The sequence below is a fragment of the Pteropus medius genome, unplaced genomic scaffold (genome assembly GCF_902729225.1).
Source record: "Pteropus medius unplaced genomic scaffold, Ma_sr-lr_union100, whole genome shotgun sequence".
Classification (NCBI taxonomy): Eukaryota; Metazoa; Chordata; class Mammalia; order Chiroptera; family Pteropodidae; genus Pteropus; species Pteropus medius.
Genome location: NW_024352783.1, coordinates 2,170,068 through 2,196,025, shown reverse-complemented (window position 1 = coordinate 2,196,025; position 25,958 = coordinate 2,170,068). Strand labels below are relative to the sequence as shown.

General features: G+C 41.2%; 2 protein-coding genes across 2 annotated transcripts in view; one reads left to right on the top strand and one right to left on the bottom strand.

The window, feature by feature from the left end:
* GLP2R (glucagon like peptide 2 receptor) overlaps positions 1–6,142 on the bottom strand; it is a 53,695-nt gene extending 47,553 nt beyond the window's left edge. The window contains exon 1 of the mRNA XM_039847656.1: positions 5,758–6,142. Coding sequence (XP_039703590.1) covers positions 5,758–5,946 — 189 coding nt within the window. The 5' untranslated portion in view covers positions 5,947–6,142. The remainder of the gene's footprint in view (positions 1–5,757) is intronic.
* A 2,847-nt stretch (positions 6,143–8,989) lies between these two features.
* On the top strand, positions 8,990–22,113 carry GSG1L2 (GSG1 like 2). Its single transcript, XM_039847657.1, has 5 exons — positions 8,990–9,296; positions 17,532–17,579; positions 18,612–18,764; positions 20,515–20,626; positions 21,951–22,113. Exons 1-5 carry the CDS (start codon positions 8,990–8,992, stop codon positions 22,111–22,113), a joined length of 783 nt encoding a protein of 260 aa, XP_039703591.1.
* Positions 22,114–25,958: the final 3,845 nt, after the last annotated feature.

Genomic DNA, 25,958 nt, shown 5'->3' with positions numbered 1-25,958 from the left:
TGACTCCTCAAAAACTTAGCTTTCCTCCAGCATATATGAAGGATTGGTTTCAGGACATCCTGCAGATATCAAACTGTGGATGTTCAAGTCCTCTATGTAAAATTGCATAGATCAATGCATGCAGTTGGCACTTATGTGGATGCCCAACTATGAATCAAAACAATACAAGTATTTATTGAAAAAAAAATTTACGTGTAAGTGGACTTACGCAGTTCAAACCCACATTGTTCAAGGGTTAACTGTATATAGTTGGCTGGTAAACAAAGTCAAGTGACATTCTTACCCTATCATTCTCTGCTTCTAAACAAGCTCTTCCCCTAGTATGGACACCATTGTCCTCTCAGTCACAAAGTAGAAAACAGGAGTTAACCTCGACTCTTCTCCTTCACCCCCACATCTATCTGAGTGCCAGATTCTGTCCTCCTAGATTTCACTCCTGTCCAACTTTGCCTCCCATTTCCTCCACCTCTGGTCTGGTGCCACCAACCCCCTCTATACTGTTTCATAGTGGTAAGTCCACAGGGCAGACTGAGCACAGGGCTCTTCTGCCTAAGCCTTCCCCCCATGGCCTTGTCAACTCAACATTTAATGTCTCAGCCACCCCATCTCAAGTCTCTCAACCTTAGTTGTGCTCGTTCATGACTTCACATCCTTGCTCTTCCCACTGGTACTCCCTTCCACCCCACGTCTTCACCTGGCTCATTCTCTGTTCATATCTTAAGGCTCAAGCCTAATGACCTCTGTCATACTGGACCACTTCTCTCACTGAAATCTTGAGCTAGTAACCCTTCTCCTCAGTGCCCTGTGACACTACACACAACTTATTCGTAAGGCCTATCACATTGTACTATCTTCAGTGGATCACCTGTCCCTCTCCCTCATTACCCTATACCTTCCTTGGGACCTGAGATAGGCCTTTCATCCGAATACTGTCCCCTAGCACAGAGCCAAAGGTATTGTCCCCATTCTCCCTCATTTTCCAGCTAAAAAAAACACAGGCACAGTTGTAGGTGGAGTAGGGGGAAGGGGACATGAACATGAGAGAGGTTAAATATGAGATCTGGGCTAATTTGTCTCTTCTCACAAGGGGTAGCAAACTCAAATACTTTCTTGGGCCGGGTAGTTAAACTGAAGAAAATTAAAATTGGGACCAGATTATAACAGCTAGGGGTGGAAAACTATTGTAGGAGGTGCTCCTTTGAAAAGACATTCACACACACACACACACACACACACACACACACACACAGAGGGGGGGCAAAGCAAACTGAAGCAACAAAATCTATGAGCTTAATGGGTAGTCTGAGTAATTAGTCCAATCTACCCTCCCTCTTCTCTGCCCAGCATCCCCCACTTCCCAATACTATCGCATTCATGATGGGGTGTGTGAGTATTTCCTCTGCATTTTTTCCCAAAGAATTGCACAGTCAATTTTTTGAAGAAAAATTAGTATGGTCATCATTAGACTAGAGGGTCCCAAACTTTCTCAATTCATGGTGACTATAGTGTCTCAATAATTATTCCCCAGCAATGCTAAGCCAAAGGAAATATCTAGAATCCCATTTATTAACTAGGTAGGTCCAAACAACTTAATAAATATTTATGTTCTAGCAACTTAGCACCTACTGGAGATTGCACAACTTCTCAAACCTATGACTCATATTGGATGCCACCACCTTCATTCCCATTGATTTTTGTTTGGTACTTGCTTTTTATCATGACAACTGCAGAAAATCCAGTTTTGCAAAAATATGACATCATTGAAAGAAATGAAGTATGACATAATGTTGAAACTGTGAACTACCTTGAGCTAGTAATTTGCACAGCATCTGGCAGATGTCATGGATTGCTGCTTCCCTAGAAAAATTAAAATATCTTACAGCACCCCTGTGACTTCACAGCAATGTCCTGGGGCACCTTAGCATACCACTTGGGAACCATGGGATTAACCGGTAAATAATAATGATGATAATGATGACAAAATAATTGACGTTTATCCTTTGGTTTCAGTTTCCAATGGGTTTTAAATCTCCATTAATAGTATATCTCTCTGAGTTATGGCCCAAGAGGCAAGATGCAAGTTTATTAACACATTAGGATGTTTAAAGAAATAAATATCCTAATGGGACCATAAATGACTCTATTGTTTTTAGAAATTCAACAGATAAGTTGATAAACAAATTACAAGCTTCCAGAATCCTCCAAGTCACAAAAGTAAGACCTTTTCTTGGATAAAGTGCCGTGTGTGTTCTTGGGTACCTCACTAAGGCACTTTCCTGGCTGAGGAAAAGACAATAGAATTCATTGTTTTTGTGAGCTGTCCCTGCACTAACATTCTCCTATCTCCCTGCTCTTTGGCATGACTAATGGCCATGGTCAAAAGCGAAAATTAAAAACAAACAAACTAACAAACTAACTAACTAACTAACTAACTAACTAACTAACTAACTAAGAAATACTGAATTTGGTTAGTCTACGAGAGCCAGACAAACTCAGACTCTTTTTCCAGATACTTGTCCTAAAGACACCAAAAACTCAGGAGGCAAATCCAAGTCCGAACACAGCCAGATCCAAACACAGTACTGAGGAAAGGAGATACATGAGTGGGTGTTTTCTAACTGAAAAAGTCCAGTGCAATCTTGATTCTTTTTTCCCTTGCTTAGGTAACCAGCATCAATGACTAACTTGGCTGCGAAGGAATTAAGAAAAAGAGGGAAAAAAGCCTCTATTGACTTGCTTTAAATAAATCTTCTAATGTTATTTGTTACAGAAGGAATACACTTAAGTATAAATAAAATTAAAATTACAGATAAGTAAAAAGGGGAGAAGATGAAACCACAATCTTATTACTCAAAAATTACCATCTCCTTCCAGACTCTTCTCTCTGTGCACATGTAGCCTTTTTCTTTCTTTCTTTCTTTTTTTATTTTAAGCAAAATGGAAATCATATTTTCTTAGCCTCTTTTTCACTAGAAAATATATTTCCATTTCAGGAACTATTCTTTTAAAACACCATTTTAACAGCTACATAATTTTCTATGGATGAATGCGATATCATTTATTTTTAAATCCCTTAGTTTGGGAAATTTATGTTGTTTTAGATGTTAGATCATATAAATGACGTCGTAATGAAAATATTTATAAACATTTGAACACATCTTTATGAGGAGAAATTAATTCTTTAAACTGGAATTTCTAGGTCATAGAATATACATTTTTCAAAGGTTTGATAATGTACTGTCAAACATTTATCCTTGCCAAAAATTTTTTTAATTTAAAAATATATACCTCTTACAGGTTCATCGGCAATGTATGAAGGAGCCAGAAATTCACTTCTCGAACAGCCTTAGAGACTATATATTTTTTAATGCTAAAGCAACTCCTAATTAAATGAATTGGGTGGGGGCGGGGGGCAAGGGGAGTGAGGCAATAGCATTATTTCTCTGCTTGAATTTAGAAACAAAAGTCTCTCTGAGAATTTCTCATTTAGTGAATTTTATGAAGACTTCCTGCCAGAAAACATACCACAGTCATTTATAATCCATGCAGGGAAAGTGTCTATGAGCAAAATTCATCATGAAAGTCTACACAAAACCTTGTAATATAAACATTGGGAGAAAGAATATGGGATTTGAGACAGAACCAAGAGGAGGGTCATCAGGATTATAGAGATACACTGTAGGACAGACAGAGCGAAGAGGTTCTGAAAACAGACTGGGTGGCAGCAGGGAGAGGGCATGCTAACAAGCACATTATTGATTACAAAAATACCAGAACAAAAGGGCCAAGGTGTGGCCTTGCCAGCTTCATAAGCTGGCCTGAGGCACTGCAGATTCTTCTGTTTTAACATATAAATATTCACATGTCAACAGCTTCTAAGGAATGCTGGGGAAGAAAGAATATGGTTCCTCAAATACCCTGCGGAGACACAACGGCTCCACCGCTCACAAGCTACATGATTGCTGGTGATCATTTAACGCCTGTAAATCTTAATTTCTCCACCTGTAAAATGGGTTCGGTAATAATACTTTTCTCAGAGGCTTGTCGTACAGTTTAAGCAAGTTAATTTATGATAAAATGCAAAGTGCTGTGGCAGTGCGTGCGCCTAAAAGACCCTCAATACATGGTTGTGGATAGAAGGTGAACAAAACGGGACAATTAGCTGACTATATTCAGTTTAAATATGAGATAGAAAATTAAAGAAAGATGAGAGCCTGTGTCAACATTCCCAGCAACGGGCCTGCCACTAACAGGTTAAGTCCTGGGGTAGGAAGCAGGCCAGAGCCACCTGCCCCTCAGAAATGTACTGGTCACTCATCAGGAGGCTGCCACCATGGCAAGAATTCCCTGAAATCACTGATTGGACTCACATCTACAACCTGCTATGAGGACTCGAAGGCAGCCTCTGAGAGAATTTGGTTGCAGAAAATTTGTTAGGAGTTTTCTGTCTATTTGGTTCCAGGCTAGCGCCAAAGAAAGGCTGATAATGTGAATGCTTATGAAGTCTGGCACCCCAATTCTTAGGCTACAACCAGGGACTAACTCTGCCTGTGGATCAAAGGAAGAAGAGAACATTCTTCAAGGCACTTTCTTTACTCAGATGAATGGAGCTGGGTTTCCTTCACATCATTGCCCAGTATAAAACCTATGGAAACTTGAAAAGGGAAGGAGTAAAGGTAAAAATAAAACAACGTGCCAGACGCCCAACTAAAGAGAATGGTTACATACATTAGAATACACCCTTGAAGCCCTTAAACCTCCTGCTGTGGAGCTACATTTACTGATGTAGATAAGTGTTCAGCTTCTCCAAGACTCAGTTTATTTATCTGTAAAATGAGATTAACAGGAGAACTCCTCTCACAGGGTTGTTGAGAGCATGAAATGAGATCATTAAATGGCTCTCTCTCTCTCTCTCTCTCTCTCTCTCTGCCTGTATATAACCATCTGTAACATATATATATCTATATCTAGGCTCTGTACACCTAACATATCTATATATCTGCTATCTATCTATATATATCCATATATACAGTCATTCTTGCAAATATGTGAGCTACTATATATATATATAGAGAGAAATATATATATATATATATATATATGCTATATATATATATATATATATATATATATATATATAAAAAATCTGGAAAGCATGAGACACAAAATGTGAATGAGAGTGATCACTGGGTGGTGGCATTACAGTGAGTTTGTATTTATACTTCTTTGGATTTTATAAGTTTACTTATTTAAACAATGAGCATCCTATATTTTTATAATAAGTAGGAAGAAAGAAAGAAAAGAAGGAAGGAAGGAAGGAGAAAGGAAGGAGGTGGGGAAAGGAAGAAAAAAAAAAGAACTATCCACTCAACCTAAATACTAAACGTGGGAAAATGATAAAAGCAGACAGGAGATATATGCAATGATTTTAAATGCTATTTACAGAGTTCACGCTGACATGGGAAAATGCTTATAATATGATGTAAAGGGGAAACCAGGATACAAGATGTTTTACGCATCATCATTTCGGCTATATAGAAAAATGCAGAGAAAAAGGATTTGAGAAAAATATGCCAGTATATTAACAGTGATTACTTCTGAATGCCAGGATTATAGATAACCATTACTGACTTAATACTGTTTTAAATTTTCCAAATTGCCTATAAGAAGCCTAAATTGCTTCTATAATCAGAAAATATGTACAACTAAAAATAACGATAATAATAACAATAATAATAATAATAAAACTGTTCTTACTTGCTTGATGGAAACCAGAAGCAGCAGAGCAAGGAAGGGCCTCGCAGGGGACGGGAGAGAGCACTTACTGCGGGAGGGGGAAGGACTGGCCTCCCAGGCAGCAGGGATAAGGGTGGGCAGCGCCTGGACCCCAGGCAACAGCCCCACGTTCCTTCTCCCAGGCCCTGCCCGGCTCGGTTCCAGCCTCATCTTCCTCGCTGTACTTTCACAAGAGCGGGCACATTTGTCTACCAGTCCAAGATGTACCACAGGCAGCCTCCTCTTGCATTCCTCTTATACAGCGAGGAAATGTTTGCACGAATCCTCTCCACACCACGCCAAGAGCGTCTGGACCAGTCTAGACCAATCTACTGAATCTCCAAAGTTTCTCATCAGCAGTGGCTCAGCCCCCACCCTGACCCCCCCGCCCCCCACAAAGGCAGGGAGATTTTTCCCAGACCTTCCCCAAGTCAGCTGTGTTTCCTGGGACGTCCTCGGCAGAAGCCAAGAAGAAAAAGCAAAGCAGTCAGTAGGTTCCAGCCCTGAGGCCCGGCTCAAGACACAAGACCAGGGTGCGACAGACTCGGGTTCCAGCTGCTGAGGAACAGCTGACTCTAGAGGTTGGGCCTGGAGCCAGTTCTGAGGTGGGTGTCTTCATGAGGTGAGGCATTTCTTCTAAGACATTAAAATTGTCCACCCGGGCTGAACCCAGCCATCAAGGTTGTCCAGGCCTCCTCTGGGCCCTGTTTATGCCAAGACATCAAGAGAAACAGTTGCCCAGCCCAGGAGAGAACAGCTCTTGACCCAGCGTCTGAAGCAAAAGCCCAGTCAGTGACTCGAGCTCTGTCTACATAATAGCAAAACAACATGCTGAAAAGTCAAACATACATTCCTCTTCATTGCCCACTTGTTCTGAACCTGTTGTTCAGCCCACCTGGCAGATTCTTTTATGGAATTCATTATCCAGCACTTACTATCGTATTTGTACTTTCTCACCACAATTCACACTTACAAAAGCTTTTCACTCAACATCCTATTTCATTCATCCTCACAATAATACTGTGAGGGTGTGATTCTTTCTTCACTTGACTGCTGAAAAACCAAGTTCAGAGAGGGTAGGTTGTTTGCCTAAGGCCACACAGCAAGTAAATGACAGAGCCAAGACACTATCCCAGCTCTTCTGATCAGAGTCACCCTATCAGAGGTACTTGTAAGGTGCCATATCTTACCCTAACTCTCTAGATGAATTCCTTTTCTCTAGTAGTCTCATTGTTGTGCCTCTGAAAGTCTCTGTTTGGCCCTTCACAGCCCACCTCTCCCTGTCTGGCTTCCAGTACCCACTTCCAGATCTTCCCAGACTCCCAAACTGGAGGCTCAGGTAGAACTTACCCAGATTGGGTGAATGTAGATCAGTAAGGGATAAAAAGAATGTGTTCTCATTTTTTTCCCATTCGAGTTGAACCATAGGAGCTCATCTTGGTTAATTTATCTAACTGAATGAATTCTAAACAGTTTGAGAAAACCAGGTGAGTGTCACTTAGTAGAAATCCTTGGAAGTCATAGAAACTTCATGTGGCAAGATTTTGAACCATAGCAGTAAATGCTCGTAATGAACAAAGACCCCACAATGGACTCTTATAATGATGTGACCTCTACAATCAATGTGGTCATCTCGTTGGGACAGCAGAGAGCAAGATAAAGTGACATAGAGAAACGTGCCCAAGGGATGGGCTTCGATCCTTTTGACACGGCTGTAAAGCTATTCTCTAACAGCACATTTAATGCTATCTTCCAAGTTGCATGCTGGCAAAGAAAAGCTTGCTTGGTAAGAATATTCTGTCTAATCTCTTTGAAGTTCTTCTCAAAAACATCCTTTTTCTGAAGGGACAGGGGTTGGGGCCACACACGACTCCCCTATCTGTTGGATGGATGCCATCTAGTGATAAAACGTGGGAACTCTTTTTCCCAAATGCACACAGCTCATGGGCTGCTGACAGCACTGAACACAGTTCCCTGGCCTTCGCCAGTAGAAAAATACAGACGGAGTGAAATTAATCCAAATGGTACTGCCCTTTTCTCCTACCAGGCTTGTAGATTCTTAGTTATATCTGGAGGTCTTCAAGAGGTGTCTCATGTGTAATCAAGAACCTATATATTTCAGATGCCAGGTAGAATCTTCTGCTACTCTCTTGCCTTCACTGCTTCATCAGTGTCCTCTGCCCAAGAAGCAATTTAAGTATTTTCCATGTCGCCACTCCTTCAGTGCCAAGGGCTCTGCCTGCTAGCTTTTGAGGCCCCAGGATAGTGCTGAATTTTGCACCCTGCTCTGCACAGCACTCAGGCCCTGAAGCAGGCTGCCTGAACCTTGAGTCTCTCAGAGCCCCCAGAACAGGAAGTTGTCCTCGGCAGTCTCTTTCTGTAGAGCTGGGCAGGGAACAGGCCGTGCAGTCCTTGAGATTCCTTGAACCCAATGCTAAGGACTCTGCTCAATACTCAGAGACTCACCTGAACCACCCCTGATCTTCCGTCAGAAACCAACATCCTCCAATCAACAGCCAAAAGATGGAAACAAGCCAAGTGTCCATTAGATGAATGGATAAGCAAAATGTGGTACATCCACACAATGGGATCTTATTCAGCCTTTAGAAGGAAGGAAATTTCGACATGTGTAACCACAGATGAACTCTGAGGACATTATGCTAAGTGAAACAAACCAGTCACAAAGAGGCAAATTCCATTTATACCTGTAGGGATTAAAGTCATAGAAACAGAGAATAGAATGGTGAATAGAATAGAATGGTGGTTCCTAGGGGCTTGGAGAGGGAAAATGGGGTGTTAGTGTTGAATGGGGACTGTTTCAGTTTTGCAAGGTGAAAAGAGTTCTGGAGGTTGGTTGCACAATGTGAATGCACTTAACCATGCACTTAAAAATGGTTAAGATGGTAAGTTTAATGTTATGTCTATTTCACCATAATTTAAAAATAAAAATAGAAAATCAATGCCCTCTTAAACATCTACATCCTGGGGAAGATTGTGATGAGAGTATGTCTCAGCTCTGTGCTTTCTCAGGCCACAGGTACTTGCATGGACAACACAGGCTGGAGTGCACCAATTCCCCGGGGCGTGGGGTGGGGGTGGGAGTGACAGAGATGGTAAGGATGCCAGATGGCAGGGCTGAGGAGGGTGGGTCCCATGACGAGGAAGGGGAGGAGGGGCCCGCTGCTCATCCTGACACTGCACACCTCATTCGGCCATGGACAGGGCCCAGCGGCAACGGGCCATGGCCCTCCTCCCGATCTGCCTCGCCCTCGCCTTCTCTCTCACCGCTGTGGGCAGCAGCCACTGGTGTGAGGGGACCCGGAGGGTGGCAAAGCCACTGTGCCAGGACCACCCAGGAGAACTGCACTGCCTTCTCTTTATCAGGAACAGCAGCGGCAGAAAGAGGGACCACCGGAGCCAGGCTGTCCAGTACATTTGGGAGACGGGGGATGACAAGTTCATCCAGCGCAGGTTTCACGTGGGGCTCTGGCAGTCCTGTGAGGAGAGCCTCAGCAGCACAGGTGAGCATGGCCTGCAGGTTCTGGGGGTGACAGGTGCAGGACGGTAGCCACTAGTAGGAGCTCTGGAGTCAGGCTGCCAGGGTTTGAATCCCAGCTCTGCTACTAACTGCCTTGTTTCCTTGAGCAAGTCCCTTCACCTCTCTGAGCCTCAATTTTCCCATCTATAAAATAGGAGCAATAGCAGTACTCATCTCTAGAGTTATTATAAAAATTAAATGACTAGATTCACATAAAGCGCTTGCAACAGTGCCTGACACAGTATCAGTATTTATTAAACATTAGCTTTTACCATTTGTTAGTGTCACCTAATCCCTGGAGAATTAAAGGCGGCCCCGCCCAACTCTAAACTGCATTCCCAAACTTTTAAAGGGTCTTGGAATGAACGGCTCTCTTAGAAAATAGACTTTTAACATTACTAACAGGAAAGGAACCCCTTTACAGAGCACTTACCAGAAGAAAAACCCTTAACAATTAGACCTTTATCTCAGGCAATCCTTGAAATAACCTAGCAAAGTAAATATTTCTTCAGTTTGCAATGAAGAAACTGAGGCTCAGAGAATTTCAAGTCATATAGCTGGCAAGCTCATTCCCTTTCCTACCATTTTACTCAGCCCCAATTCATCGACATCTTTTGAACTTCTATGGGTTTGACAGGATGGTAGTGAGGGAAAGAGTAAAGGAAGAAGAGAGAGAAAACAGAAAGGATGGGTGAATATTTGGAGCACATATTTCAGGAAAAAAGTGCTTTATCTCACAAAGAAATGAGGAGGAAGGAATTGGATTCCTCAGATTTAGGCAGCCTGGTTGCAAACTCAAGCCCATGCTCAGAGCTAGGATGCTCTTTCTTTCTGCTGGAAAAGCGCGCCCTCAAGATGGAAAGGAGAGGACCCCTCCCCATCACCATTTCTCTCTTGACCTTAGGCATATTACATTAAACTCTTGAATTCCTTTTTGCTTTTCCTGGAGTTTCTAATTGCCTTTTCTTTCCTCATATTCATATCATTAGTTATTTATTCCTGAGTTCTAATAAAAGGCAACAAGAAGGAACCCTCTGAGATGCTGTGTGCTCCTCCCCATCTCTGCCCCAATGGTCATTGCAGAGAGGCAGTGCCAAGCCTTTCCCTCTCATGTGTCCGGGTTAGTGTCCGTGTCCTCTGCTTTAAGCATGGTGCAGACACTGCAGAAGTACCTGGAGCTAAGGTTACTGGAGGGCCTTCTCACCCCTCACCTCTAAGGAGTGCACTTTCTTCCTATAAGTCCACTCTCTCTACCCTCATGGACAGACACAGGAGGCTCATGACTTCTTGGAAAATCCCCAAGACAATTTCAGATTTTTTGGTTTGGAAAATATGGTCACCACATTCATAGGCAAATTGCTTGGGAATTTCCACTCCCTTTCCAGGTCTCCACCTGAGGACTGCTGATTTCTATTTCCACAGCTACATTTAAGCATCACACCAGTTATCAAATGTTGGTGTGCATCACACCCACCCAGGGAGTTTTTAAAATTCCATGTGTCCAGCCTTGGAGATTCTGATCGAACTGGTCTGGGATGGGGTCTAAAAATCTGCATCCTTTTTTAAAAAGTATTTAGCCAAGGTTGTATTTACACATAGACAAGATATCGAATCATTTTAAACAGCTTATAAAAAAAACTAACAGTCCCCTTCTTCTTCCTTCTCCGGCACCTAGTCCCTTGCTTCAGGGAGATCACTTTTAGCTAAGTTGTTTCTTCCAGTATTTGCCTCTGTTTCCAAAAATATGTTGACATTTCTGTCTTCATGTCAACATATTTTTTGGAAACTAAGGAGTGATTCATGTTAGACATTATCTATTGACTTCTTTTTACAATAGATAAGGATACATTTCTCTCACACTATATCTCACATCTGCTCTGCCGTCCTCTTAATATAATTATCTTGCTGTTTTATTTAAATCAATAAGCCAATAATTTATTTAGAATATATAAATATTGTTCATCACAGAATCAAGGAGGTGCTATCATTACATTAAATTTTTTTGATTTCCTGGAATTTCTAATTGCCATTGCTTTTCCCATCCTCAAAACATTGTTTTTTATTCCTCTCAGCTCTTTTCTATCTATGTTACTATCTATATTTCTATCTATATTACTGATAAGCTCCTCCATGCCCCAGAGTATAACAAAGCCCCTTGGAAAGAGGGAACTCAGAGCAGTATAGAATGAATTTATTAAAAACCATATCCATGTCAGCCACAGGACCAGGAGAGTGAAGAATACAAAGAAGAGTGAGCCACAATGATGAGCACTGAGATCAAACTAAAACAGGGAAGAATATGATAATGATTATAACAAAGACATACATAGGATATGGGAATGGAAAGAAAGAAGAGGTTATTTATAGCTCTGGGCATGGGAAAGTCTTTGGAAAGGAGGTGGCCACAGTACAGGCCTCAAAGTAGGACTATGATTATAATAGGTAGAGATTGGTCTATTATTGATCTATCTATTGGTCTGAGGGTATTCCAGGCAGACAGAACTGAGTGAGCAAAGGTCTAAGGTAGAACAGCTCAGGTGTTTGAATCAGAACACAAAGCAGGGGAGAGGGGGTAGCTTCACTCAGAAGAACTTAATTTACATGGCTTTTCAATATCACCTGAGGCAGCTTCTCCTCCCCTACAACATAAAGTCATGGTCACTCCAGGACAAAGAACTGAATGGGACAACATTCTCTAGAACAAAGAAGGCTAACTGGAGAAAATCAGAAGCCTACTTGGGGAAAATGAGAAATGTTACTATTTGTAATTTCAGGGAGGTGAGGCCACAGTAGAACCTGAACTTAAAGACAAGAGTTAGAAAATTAGATGGATAAGAGCTGCTTCCCCAGTGACAAAGGGACAATCAGCATGGGCTAGACTTGAGGAAAGGATGGGACTGGAAACCTCACCTCTTAAGCAATAGTAAAGCTATCAAATTCGGGGAAGACCAGAAGCAGCTGCAAACTGTCTACCTGCATATGGTGTGCATCCCATATGTTCACACAAACACTATGCAGATAGATGATAAATTGTCCCTGGACTTTCTGATAAATTATTACTCATCTGGGTGGAGGTGGGGGAGGGGGCTTTCTCAGCCTAAAACAAGGCTGAAAGCACAGTTAAGGGGCTGTGTGAGGATCTTTCAAGTTCTTCCTCTAGGAGGAAGTTTCCTTGTGCTTTTGTCAACCCATGGAGGGTTTACTACACACACACCACCTTCTTCTCGTAGATCACACCACTGAACGTTTTTCACATATTGTCAGGAACACACATTGAAGTTGAAAAAGTGTTGATGTTCTCAGTGATTCATGGACAAAGCCAAGTAGAAATAAAGAATGTATTTCTTGACCCCTTTTTGATTTATGTGCATCTTATACACTTGATGTCAAACCAGAAAGAGATTTTAATAAGTGTCTTGCTGGGTTTTCTCAGAGATTACTCCACAGAGAAGTCTGTTGAGATAGTCTTTGTAAAGTTAAATATAAAGAATTTTGAAAGTCAAACAAATTTGGAAAATGGTGCCCATTACATTTTCTTCTTAGAAGTTCACAATGCACATTAGCACATTAAAATCTCTGAGAAGTTCCACAATAAAAAAAATTCATTTACTATTACATATCCTAGCATTTCCCAAAATTAGTTGCCCATAGATAAAGTCTGTGAAGAATAAGAATTAATATTCTGCGAGACCAGCATTCAGTGAAACACTCTTTGGAAAAGGTTGATCTAGAAAAATAGACTCAATTGACAGATGGCTAAACTGAATTCTAGAGGCAGAAATGCCCCCTGTTGAAGACTGTACAGCTAAATAATGATAGAGCTAAACCTGGAACTCATATGTTTTAACTCTTAGCCCAGACTTTCCCTATTATTCCACAATAGCCAAAACTTAACTGAAGGGCAATTGTCTTATAATTGTCAATGAATGAGCTTGTGTCCTTCGATCTAAAAAACCTCTGCTCACACTTTTATATATTTCCTAATGTAATAAGATCATTCAAGTAAACCAGGGTCTCTAAATAGAGTCATAATTTTATTAAGAATGAGGAAAGGAGGACATGTCTGGAACAACTCCCTCCCTCCCACAAAGAGAAATATTATTACCTTCATGCGCTACAAGATACCCTTACAGCAAAAAGTTTAGAATTAAATTTTTACTAAATAATAACTAAAATAATAGCAAATGCATAAAGGAATAAAACAAAGGGTATACATCAGAGGTTGCAAATAAATGCCTACAAGAGGTGATAACAAAAGTGAATGAAGCAGAGCTACTCTTCAGTGCCAATGACCTTGAAACCTCATCCTCCTCACCTAAAGGAGTTGGCCTCTTGCTCAGCTCCCCTTTATGGTCATGTGGGCTTGTAAACTCAATGTCGTCAGATCCTCTGATTTTTTTAAGGGAAGTAAGATATCTGGATTTCCATGTGAAATCCCCCAGTTTCTTGAAAACATTTCATAGGCCCAAGAAAGCATATGTGCAGCAGTATGTAGCTTGGGACCTCCAGTTGGAGATTACTCTACACAAACATCTATTATTTTGTCTAATTTATCGCAATTGCCTGGGAGATTTGTAGGTAAGGGGCAGGTACCCAAAGAGTGCTTTAGAGAGAGGGTAAGGATGGGTGAGGGGAGGTAAGGGGGCCTGGCAGGAAGGTCTTCAGACTGGGGAGGATACCCCTAGGGCCCCACTCAATATTTTCCCTCTGAATCAGTTCCATCACCAACTGCACCAAGGAGCCTTTACCTAGAGTACTACTTCAGGGCAGCCCCTGCGCAAGTCACCTCGAGCAGCTTTGCACATCCTTTCTAGTATCTAACGTGCCTTTAAAGGGAGACAGCACCTTTGATTTCATCCTCTGAAATCAAGATTTAAAATTAAAATTCCTGGTTGAAGCAGCACTTAGACAAAATGTCCTTTTCCTTAGACAAATGAATTAGTCAACAAAATGTGTTGATTTCTGATTCTATGCTGTTCTGCTAAACTCAAGAAGTTCAAGAACAGAGGCACCTGGAAACCCCATAGAAAGTAGGGGGAATAAGTGGAGGCATGGTGCCAGAGATAATCTCCAGGGGACTTGGACACCATTTCCCAGGCTGGCTGACTACACCACTTGGCTGGCCAACCACTGTCGAGCTATGTAGCACCAGCCGCTCTGGCTTCATGGGATTTATAAAGATTTTTGCTTTTAATCCTGTTGGCCTTATTCAAAAGGAGCACCATGTCTGAGGATTGGTATTAATCTAGGAGTCACTACGGTCTGACTCCTTTCACCCAGGCTAAACTCACTCTTCTAAGCCATTGTGAATCCTCTTCATCTCCTTGGCTAGCCGCCACTTTCTCTTTGCCCTACCCCTGGCTCTATACCTGGCCTTCTCTTTCTTCCTGTGAGAAAAGGCAAGATAGACCCTTAGTCTTCCATTGCATTATGTAGAAAGACAGCAGGTGGTGATGTAGAAAAAGGTACTGTGTCTCAGGTGGGAAAACCCAGTTTCAATTCCTGTCTTTACCAACCTGTTTTAGCCTGGCCTCCAACTGTGCAAAATATGGATGTTTGTACTTGCCTCTATTAATAATTAGACACACAAACAAATGTAAGGCAGTTCACAAAATACTTTCGCATTGGAGGACTTTTGTTATAACCATTTTGCAGATGAAGAAAGTGAGGCTCAGAGAGGTCAAGAAATTTCCTATGATGACTGACTGTGGCAGAACCAAGCATAAGGGCCAGACTTTTTGAATTTGAACACCACATTCTGTCCTTGATATCATCTGCTGCTGCTACTGCCAGTCTGACTCAGGGGGTTGTAGTAAGAATCTGATGAGATGACACGGAAAGAGAGCCGTATCAGCCTCACAGCGCTCTGGGAGAGTGCTGAGATTTCCCCAGGGCTATGGGGACCTCCCTGGTAGAACTGGGGGACTAGGACAAATTTTTGCCACTGTGATTATAATACTATTGCTGCAGCCAAAAATCAGAGAATCAATCAGGGAAAACATCCAACTGCACCAATCCCCAAAAGCTGTGAGGGCCCCTGCGGCTGAAGATTAGCAATGAGGTTCCTGACTCTCCCCTCAACCCCAGGCAGTGCACATACCCTCCTTCAGGCCATTTGGTGTGGACAGTTATGTGACAGAGGAATTCCTGCTGTGCATGCAAGTCGGAAAGTATCCCAGCAGAGCAGCCCAACCATATGGCTGTATCATAAACCCAGACTTTGTTTCTCTTTTTCCTATAGCCCAGCAGAAGGGCAGTGCGAGAGTGTGAAGGGACGGGGCTCCAGGGAGCTTGTAGTTTTAGGAAAAGGAGCTGGAAAATCTTAAAGTTTATGGCCTTTAGGCATGTACTGCCTAAAAGGTGTACCTGTTCGCACATAGGTCCTTCCAGTGAGAGACTGATGAGGTAGAAGGTGAATGCTGGCTTGTGCTGAGAAAGCGAAAAAGGTGGGCTCTGTGTTGGGAGGTCAGGTTGATGGAAGGAGGGCATAAAAAAAGAGGAATTTAGACTTGAAGGTGGAGGAAATAGGGAGCCATTGTACTTCCTTGAATAGGAAAGTTACCTAGAATTTTCTCTCTTATAAAAGAAAAATATTTTCTGAAGTCTAAAGATGCTCCCCAAGTTACTCTGTCTCTGAAAACTTCCAAAAAATATAGGTGACCTCAGGGTACTTATGGTCTAGAAATAAATAATGATTTATGCTAACTTTATGCAAAAGGGCCCAATGGAACTGATTTTATTCTAATAATGTTTAAGTGCATTTTAATTGACAGAAGCTTTCCTATCTATTATCTCATTTGATCTTCCAAGCATGGTTAATGTGGGGACTATTGAAACAATTTTAGAGATAGGAAAGACATTCTATTAAAGAGTTGATGAACTTTGCTTCCTAGCTTTTGCATCTTACACTGTTTTAGCAGCTATCAGCTCAGACTGGGCACAACTCCCTGTGTCTCAGGCATCTTTGCACCCCTGGCACTTTCCCTACTGCGCATTGGATTGTATTAAATCAATGTTATGGCAGGATAGCATTGGGCTGGGCCTCTGTGGGCCTGAGTTCTAATGCTGAAACTGCCTCTGCCTGTATTGTCTTGTGTCAATCAGTTTCCCTCAGAGGCCCCTGGACCCACTCCTCTGAACTGTAGGGAAGAAACTAGGCTCCTCCCACCCTACAGTTTATGATTCAATTTGGGGCGGAAGTATCAATGGAGAGAGAGTGGGGACCCACCTGGGACAGGACATCAGAGGATGATTTGCTGTGGTCTCAATCCTCCATCTGTCACTTACCCTCAAACCAGAATTTAGTTACATCTGTACACCAAGTCGATATTCGTGGAGTTAGCTCTTTCAAAGGAACTACACATCTATGGCAGCAAAACAGGCTTTTTTAGCAAGTATGTGCAACATGACAGATGATCCAGACAAAGCACACACTTCCAGGAACACAAAATAAACCTGATGGTGTCTTCGGCCCCGTACCTGGTGCACCCACAATGATGCTTCCCTTTCCTTTCATGCTCCAGAAAGCATGGTGGAATGCAAGTAACTGGGTCAATTAGCAACAGAGATAGTTCTGAATCTGCTCTAATTCATCTTTTAAAAATTATTATAAACTTTGCTACTTCTCCTCTAACTAGAAAAAAAATTATTTGAGCCTCATATCATAATGGATGGTATTTGGGAAGCTGAGAACCTCTGGTCTAAGGCTAGCAGTAACAGTCCAGATGGGCTAGGTTCTGCTGCAGTAACAAACAATCCTAAATCTCAGTGGTTTAAACTAACATTTATTTCTAGCTCGTTCTATATGTACTTTTCAGGTTACCAAGGGGCATCTCCTCACTGTAGCCATTCAGGGACCTAGGCTAATGGAGACCCCATCTGAACATGTGGTTTCATGATAACAAAGGCAAGAGAATGAGAACCAGGTGGACGATACATTGGCTCTGAAAGCTTCTGACCAGAAGTGACTCACCTCACTTCCACTCTCAATTCATTGGCCAAATAAAGTCACATGGCCAAGCCCAGATTCACTAGGATGGGGTTGCATTTTGCTGTCATAGAGAGGGGCACTGCATGTATGTAAATAATAAAATAGTATGCCAAACACTCCATCCTTGTTCAAAATGACCTAGGATACACTAAAGAGGCTAGGAACACAGTTTGCCCCTAATCATCAAGGTTAACCCTATTTAATGGATGCATTCTCTTTATCTTCTAGGTGAAAAGTGTAGAAGTTTCCAGAGTGTAATACCAGCTGAAGAACAAGGTGAATACATTACTCATGTTCTGTCCACTAGCTCTCCTCACCATCTGGACAATTTTTATTGTTTTTGTTGGAGTGGGAGAAGAGATGAGAGAGTTATTTATGGTTTTTCTGTAAAGTTGAGTCCAAAAGCTAGAACCCCTGGCTCTTTTCATGTGCCCTGTAGTTGGTGGTGCAGGAAAACATTAAACGACTTTGCAGAGGGGAGGGAAATCCCTGGTTGGTAGTGTTCGCCACTTTCCACAATGTAAATCCCATAGCCAACTTCAAGCTGTCACTTCAAGTGTGAGGTGAACGCCGAGTTGGGAAGACATGGACTCTGGCACACCACTGCCTATAGCACTTTTTCTTTTCTAAGACACTCATCCAATTTGTATTATTTTCTTAGTACATTTTCCCAGCTGAGATATAGGTTTTGTGAAGGCATGGATTACTTCTGTTTCATTCGTTGCTGAGTCTCCAGTACCTAATTTGTCCTATAGGAGGACTTTTACAGAAACTAGTTTCATTTCCTATCCCTTTCATTCGTTCCCTCCACATCCAATACAGTTCCTTGAAGCCATAGGTGGGATCCCATCCAGAGAGTAAATAACTGGCTCCTGCAGAAACAAGAGGTTTTGGCATCTATAACCAGGCTCTTAAAACTCTCAGACTCCTCTTCCCCTGTGTAGGTTTGTCTAGCTTCTTTTTTAAAAAGACAGTGTCTTCTGGTGGAATGAAAGCAACATGCTAATTTTTGAACTGTGAATTGGAGACCCTAGTATCTGCCATGTACTTACATCAGAGTTTTGCTTTAGTTCTTCTTTTTAAAATTTTTCTTCCCAGCTAAAGACAATCTTTATAAACTCCTCTTTCAAGCCCTAGGAGGCTCCTTTTGTTGCCATTTTTCCAAAATTCAGCAGAGGTATCTGTGGTTCTTACTCCATGGTGTTGTTGTTTATTCTTTTTTAGAAGTGAACTAAATCAAAGGATTGAATGTTATAATACTTCTGAATTTTAAATGCCCAGAATCTCTGTCATCCCCACATTTTTCAGGTGTGTTGTGGCTGTCTATCACGGCTGAGGTCCTGAATATCCTTCTGATTTTGACAAGTACCATCCTCCTGGGCTCCAGAATGAGTTATCACAGCTCTGGGTTCCACTGGCTCAAGGTGGATGCTTCTGTAGCCATCCTCATGGTGCTTGCAGGTACCCTCCAACAGCATCATTAGAACAGGCACATTCCCCACAGCCTGCCCCAGAGGGAGTTGGCAAAACTTCAGGCTGGCTCTTTCCTGTCAGTGGCCAGTTCAGCAGGATGTCTGTTCCACTAAAGTCATTGAGTTAATCCCACTTGGAGAAGTGATGATACTTTGGGTGACTGATGGAAAGAAAGGGGATAGGCACAAGTGGTGAATAAAATTTATCAGTGTGTCTTTATTACAACCCTAGGAAAGGAGTACACTGGATGTGAGAACAGAAATTACTAACTTAGTACAGTGGTTAGGCATGAGTCTGTGCCTGGGTTCAGACCTACTGAATGGCTGTGTGACCCTGGGAAACTTACCTAACTTCTCTAAGCTAGATATCTCAAAAACTTATGGTGAAGACTAATTAAGAATGCACCTGGTATATACTAAGTACTCAATAAATGGTAACTTGTTAAAAATTATTATCCAAGTTTGGTATAAATATCTCGTAAGAATAAATAACCCCTTTTTCTGGTCTTAACTTCTGTGTTCTCCAAGAAGCTTTTAGAGCAATTTGGTCTCCTGAGTGGGCCTTTTACCAAGGAAAGAACTTCAAACTTCATTTCTCTGGCTGGATACACAGAACTCTGTTAATAGGCGTCGGTCCAGTCGATAGATCACTTCTGCACTTGATAAGTATAATGCATCTTTTCCAAGTGTTCTCATCAGTGAATAGGATGATAAAAATCTAATTTTGGGGTCTTCATAGCAAAGAGCCAGGCCGTAGACTTTTGGAGTCCTCCCCAGGTCCCAGCATCCCCCAAGGTCCCACAAGGTCTTGAGTAAGCCTCCTTCTGAATGTCTCTTTAGTTTCAACTGTGTGAAGGAGACGTCAGGTGGAAAGTCTGAGGATTTATTAGTGCAGGTACATCATAAGGACTTGAGACATTCCCATTAATATATAAATAATTATCCCCATCAATTAAAACTAATTTCTATTTGGACCACTAAAACCTATCTTCAGTTGGGCCACTGCCCACCATGCATTTATTAAATTAAAACATATGTGTAATTGGAGTCCATGAAAAAGAAGAACAAATAATGAAACAACTAATATTTAAGATATTTTCTTGAACAAAAGACCAAAATCTATATACAAAAAGCTCCCTCCAAATACCTGGAAAAATTGGCATAGTACTATACATATCTTACTAAAACTATTAAAGGGAAAAAAAATCCTCTGGTTCTTTAAGCCAAAAACAAACAAACAACAAACAAACGACAAAAAGTCACTTACAAAGGAAAGAAAATCACACTGGCATCTGAATTCAGTACCCACCAATAACTGCCATGTGAGTCTAGTGTAGCCAGGACATATTCAGATTTTTATGTAAAGTATCCCAGTGTTTAGGTGTTAGCAAACAATTCACATGAAAAAGAATTACATGACAGAACACCGTAAAGTATGGCTTCGGGCCAAATGCAGCTTGAGGATCACTCCGCTGTGCTGGGAAAGAAAGGATGTCACATTGGTGCCTCTGAACATGGGGACACAGGGACATGATAAATGTAAAGAGGTGATCATGGGAGGAATGACATGGCAAAGTGCATAAATTCATGACTGTTAACAAGAAATCAGTGTATATGCGAAACATGAAGCCTGCTTGGAAGGGTTCAAGAAGGATGCTGGTGGGTGCCTTATATCCAACTCATGCCAGGCAGAGAAACTCAGCTCTTAACTGTGACTCACAAAAGCTTTACTTGTGCAGGGCTTCTAGGCATGGTGGCCCACATGATGTACGCAACCATTTTTCAGATCAGCGTGAGCCTTGGGCCGGAAGACTGGAGGCCTCAGACGTGGGACTATGGCTGGTCATACTGGTGAGTTGTTGCCCAGGACCTCAGGTTCTGATGGACCAGCAAGGATGTGTGCAGGTTTGTAGGACCTCTGACCTTGGTCATCGTGCCACCTGCTGCTCTTGTGACTGTAGATTATTTCTTAACCTCTCTGTAGCCCAGTTTCCTCATCTGTAAAGTGATGGTACTTGTCTCAGATGTTTTCATAGGCTTTGAAAGAGGTTACGTTTCTAAAATACTTGGCACAGAGAAAAGTTCTCAATAAATGGAGACATTGTCATTACTACATTCTTAAATGCAACTTATGGGGAAATAGCCTGAGCTATAACTCCTAATAAAGACTTCAATGGGGAGACCCAGCACCTGTTTCTAACGGAAAGACAAGGCCAGGATATTGCAGTTTTGTCTCTAAGACAGCCATGTCATACAAGATCACAGGGATTCTTTGATGTGGACCTCTGAACTGTAACTGCATCTTAAAAATATATGTACATATGCTTACATATTTTTGACTTGTATAACAACCTCTTGTGTTACATTTTTCTTTGTAAAATAAATAACATGGTCATTGCTCACTCTCTCATGCTACTATTTCGGGGTTGGGGGTGGGTGAACATGTCTATGTTACTGCTATCCATAAGCTTCTTGATTATTAAGTCCTATTTAAGGATGATTGGAAGCTAGAGAGAGGAGTTGTAACTTAGCTACTCGTGAATTTTGGTAGGTGATTGGGTACGAAGCAATCTATTTTATTTGAGAATTCCATCCCATGAAAACATACACAAATGTCAGTTTGTATAGATTCTCTCTCGGCAACCACTCTGCTGGGTTCTGTGAAAGATGAAAAGCATAGACCATCATCTTAGAAAGCAATACGCTTCCAGAGGATAGGGATATAAAAATACCAATGTCCAATGCCAGTGTCCTGTGTTAGAGCCAAAAGCAATAAGAACAAAAGTAACATGTGTAGCAGATGCTATGCTGAGTACTTCCCATTCATTGACTCATTGAATTCCTCACAAGCACCACCCAGTGGGCAGTGTTACTATTATTCCAGTTTTACAAATAAGGAAACTGATACAGAGAAGTGAAGTCACCAGCTCTAGGTCACACATTTAATAAGAGATGGGAACAACCCCCCAGTGCAAACTCAGCACAATGATTCCACGATCTGTTCTCTTAGCCATCAGGCTACACCAGCACATCGGCTGGGCTTTAGGATTTGTGATCCAAAATCCAAGTCCAAACTGGGTAGAACCAGGAGCAAGTTTTTCACCAGCCTGACCTGCAGTAGAAAGCCCTGGGACATAGCCCTATGCCGTTTCCTAAATATGCCTTTTGTTGACAGCCTCGCCTGGAGTTCCTTCGCTCTCTGCATGGCTGTGTCAGTCATGGCCATGAGCAGATACACGGCAGCCCGTCTGGAATTCACCGAGAAGCAGAGGCTACAGAGGGGAAGTCAGCATTCTCAGCACAACCTCCCAGAAACCGAGGCTTCAGAAAGGGTTTGAGAAACAGAAGCTTCTTCCAGCACTATGGGGCATGACCTCAAGAGTTTATCTGAGTACGTGCCACCAGATGCCCCGGTCAAGGTGTCCATGTGCTAGTCAGTGCTGCGGCTGCTGAATCTGCACAGGCAGACAAACCAAGCACATATGTCGACAATGAACACTTCGGGGTAGGCTTCAGAATGCTGTGGTCCAAGTAAAACTTGCACCCACCATCTTATCCTTCACTGAACACCTTTAGCTTCAATCTCTGATTCCTATTAAAATGCCGGTGTCTTTAAGTGAGAGAATGCTTACCAAAAATATCAACCATTGACACTCTAGTATAAATGAGTATCTGTAGCTTTCCTGAGAGCACGTTTAATAAGGGTAACAAAGAAAGAGGGAGCAAGAGAGCACTAAGAGTAAGAGAAGCTGAAAGGGGGGAAAGCAAGGGTTTAACTACAAAGAATATAAAATGTTCTTTGTTAACAGAAGAGTCCAGAGGTTTTTTTTAAACTAACGCACAAATTGATAGTATGTGTGACTATCTCATATTTTCTTTTTAATTTTAATCAAGAAGACAAATTTAAAAATAAATTTTGTTATTTTATAAATATTTTTTCTTCGAATTCTTCTAATTTATAGTAAAATCAGTTTGGAAGGATAATCCAATGGTAAAACAAAATGACATCTTATCACGGTTAAGTGGAACAAATGTTTGAATTGTGCTTAAATTGCCAGGCATTTTTGTTTCTAAAAATAAACAATGCTAAACGTGAAAGTCATGTTTGAAGCAGTGGGGCACTGCATGTTCCCTAATGTGGTCAGTTACAATATTGTATAAATTTATCTCATATTTTAAGTTAAACACATTATTGAGGCCACTGATTATAAGACATATAATTTGAGTTTTTGAAAATAAAATGGACTGTTAAATTCTAACACCTCTAAATATATCCTTGCTCAAATTCATTTGAAAAATGTATTTATACATTTAGCAAACACATCATTTCTGAAAAAAATTTTTAAAAACCTGAATGTTTCAAATAAAATCACTCAATCTGCTATGCTAAACTGTAACATTTATATTGTCATAGAATAAGGGAAAATCCAGCTAATTTCTTCATGTCTGGGGCTCTAATTGAGTACCTGCCTAACAGATATTGGTCCCATGAAATTCTGTGTTTTGTTGAATGATGCTTATTTGAAAAGATATAAAATGAAATTTCTGGAATAAGCCCAACACAGAGAAGGCATGCTAGAGTGCCCTGGGCCATCTCTTCACCTAGAGTAAAAGGATTTGTACCCAGCAGCCTCTGCCCTTCACATTACCCCTGTGTATCTGTGCAGGTAGATTCTGTGTCACTGTCACAAAATTGAGTCAGAGTCTAATCTTAAAGAGAAGAAAATGCCCTGAAAATATTTTCAAAGAGACAGTTGTTTAGTTCTCTCAAAAAAAAAAAAAAAAAATCACATCTGAGGAGAATGTGATTGAAGTTGCCAAGAAAAAAATGAATTTTCTGGATTTGTGTGAGACATCCTCTGAGCTCCCAAGGCACTTTAAAATTTTTTAAATGTCGATTTTATTAAAGCTTAACATATATACAGAAAAGTACACAAATTCTAAGTGTACAGCCTAATGAATTTTCAAACAGTGCACACAGCCACGTAACCACCCCCAGATCAAGAAACAGAACCAAGGCCTCTAGTGTTCATCTATCTTTGCTGTAAGACAGATCCAGGTGGATTTTAACTCCTTGTATATTGAAGTAATTTCTTTACATATCTATTCCCCTCTTATAGATTATAAATTATCTCTCTATGGCAAGAACTATTCTCCCTCAGCATCCAGAACAATGGTTGGCAAATAGAAACCCCATACACACACATATACAGACATGTCTGGAAGTATGTATATGTGCGTATATAGAGAGAATTATCAAATGAGAATATTTATACTCTTATCAAATAGATTTTTTTAGCATTTCATGTAATATAGCTTGTGATTAAGAGCATGGACTCTGGAATCAAGTTGCCTGAATGTAAATCCTAGCTCCTCACCTTGACGTTGGGCAAGTCATTTGTCTCTCTATATCTCAGTTTTCTTATCTGTAAAATGAGAGAAGAATCTTGTCTATTTTAAGGGTTGTGAGATCTAAGCACGTTAGTAAATTCGAAGATCTTAGAACATTGCCTTTAACTTAATAAGCACAGTGGAAGGATTAACTGCTAGTATCTGCCATGTGCAAAGCACTGCGTTAGGTCCCAAGAGTATATAAGGAAACAAGATAGAGGCTGAGCCTTGCCAATGAGTTGGGGGAACAATAACGAAATCTCAGTAACCCTGTCAAGAGAAAGCCAAGATCAAATGAGTGCAAATCCACCAACCATTTTTAGCCTGGAAGCCATCCATTCTTAGTTAACCATTTGGTGAATTTTATCAAGTGTCTACAGTGTTCCAGGCAAAATGCCATTTCTCCTAGAAGTAAGAAGTCAACCTTCTTCCTTTTCTGGCATTAGCAAAATGCCTGTTTGTGGTCAAAGAAATGCTCCATGTCTATGGTCTACTTTCTGCATCAATAAACGAGGTTGTTTCCAGAATGTCGGCTGTTCTGAATAACAAACCCATCATCAGGAAGAACCAGCTTTGGAGCTCAGTGATCGTCCCTGACCAGGTTCAAGGAACTTGGCAGGCAATGGGTGTATGTCTCCTCTTACGCAGTGCGTAACAAGAGGGGTGGCAGCCGACGTGAAGTGGTTAGGCAAGAATAAACAAGGGGTTCACAGATGAACTGAGAAAACAGCAGTCTGATACCAGTGAGCCAATTATTTTTTCCAGAATTAGTGAATTTAGCCCTATACTCACTTGATTGGCTGAGAATCCATTTTACTGATTGTTTCCTTGGATTTGATGACTTAGCTGCCTTTCTGTCATTAGAAGAATCCCCTTAGGGAACCACAGCTGGGTAGTCTCGGCTGAGAGGGATTAAGGTTAGTAGGCCCACCTAGTGAGACTAGTCATGTTTGCTCATGTTAACATTTTTATTCATTCAACATGTATGTGTATATAAAGCTCTGTGGATGTCGTGGAGATATAAGCATGACTGAGAACGTACCCCGGCCTTCAAGGGGCCAGCTTTAGAAACAATTTAGCATTGTGCGTCAGAAGGGAGGTTCGGGGACACTGGAAAAGAGCTAAGGTTAAAGGTTAAAAGACATTTTAATCACTTAGATGCCTGACGATAATATTATTCACCTTTATTAAGTCAACTGTGCTGCAACTGAAAGACAGAATACCAAGGTAGGGCATGAAGAACTAGAATTTTTTTTAAGTTATCACATAAAGCAGGAGAGGAACATCCTTTGCACACTGAAAACCTGGGAGAAAAAGAAGAGAGTAAATTGAAAACAGGAGAATTTGGGAGGTCAGATGACATCACAAGGATGTCAGACAGGATCCATCTGCTTCTCTCTTTTTCTGTTTATTTTCTATTTTCAATTAGAAAATACCTCAATATATTTAAAATAATGTAACAGACACGCATGTACCCACAGATCAGATTTAACAGAAGTAACTTCTTTGTCATGCCAGAGGTCTCTCTTTTGAAAAAAGAAAAAGCAAGAAATAAAATGTAAGAGCTACAACTAATGCCTCACATCCCCCTCACCATCTCCTCCTCCTTGCTCTCTCCCACGAAGTAACCGCCATTTGGATCATTCCTTTGCACGATTGTGCACATTTAATATACATAGATATAGTAAATCTAATATATGTCTATATTAGACATGAAAGTGTCTCGAATGGCTTCACATTTTATGTAAATGGCATCATCTTATATTGGGACTGTCTCTTCAAAGAAAGATAA

What these genes read in the sequence shown, in the direction of transcription:
- GSG1L2 (XM_039847657.1), top strand. Translation starts at nt 8,990, where the DNA reads ATGGACAGGGCCCAGCGGCAACGGGCCATGGCCCTCCTCCCGATCTGC. An exon ending in GGAGAGCCTCAGCAGCACAG is followed by an intron (nt 9,297 to 17,531) that starts GTGAGCATGGCC and finishes TTTATCTTCTAG; the next exon opens with GTGAAAAGTGTAGAAGTTTC. An exon ending in CATCCTCATGGTGCTTGCAG is followed by an intron (nt 18,765 to 20,514) that starts GTACCCTCCAAC and finishes TTACTTGTGCAG; the next exon opens with GGCTTCTAGGCATGGTGGCC.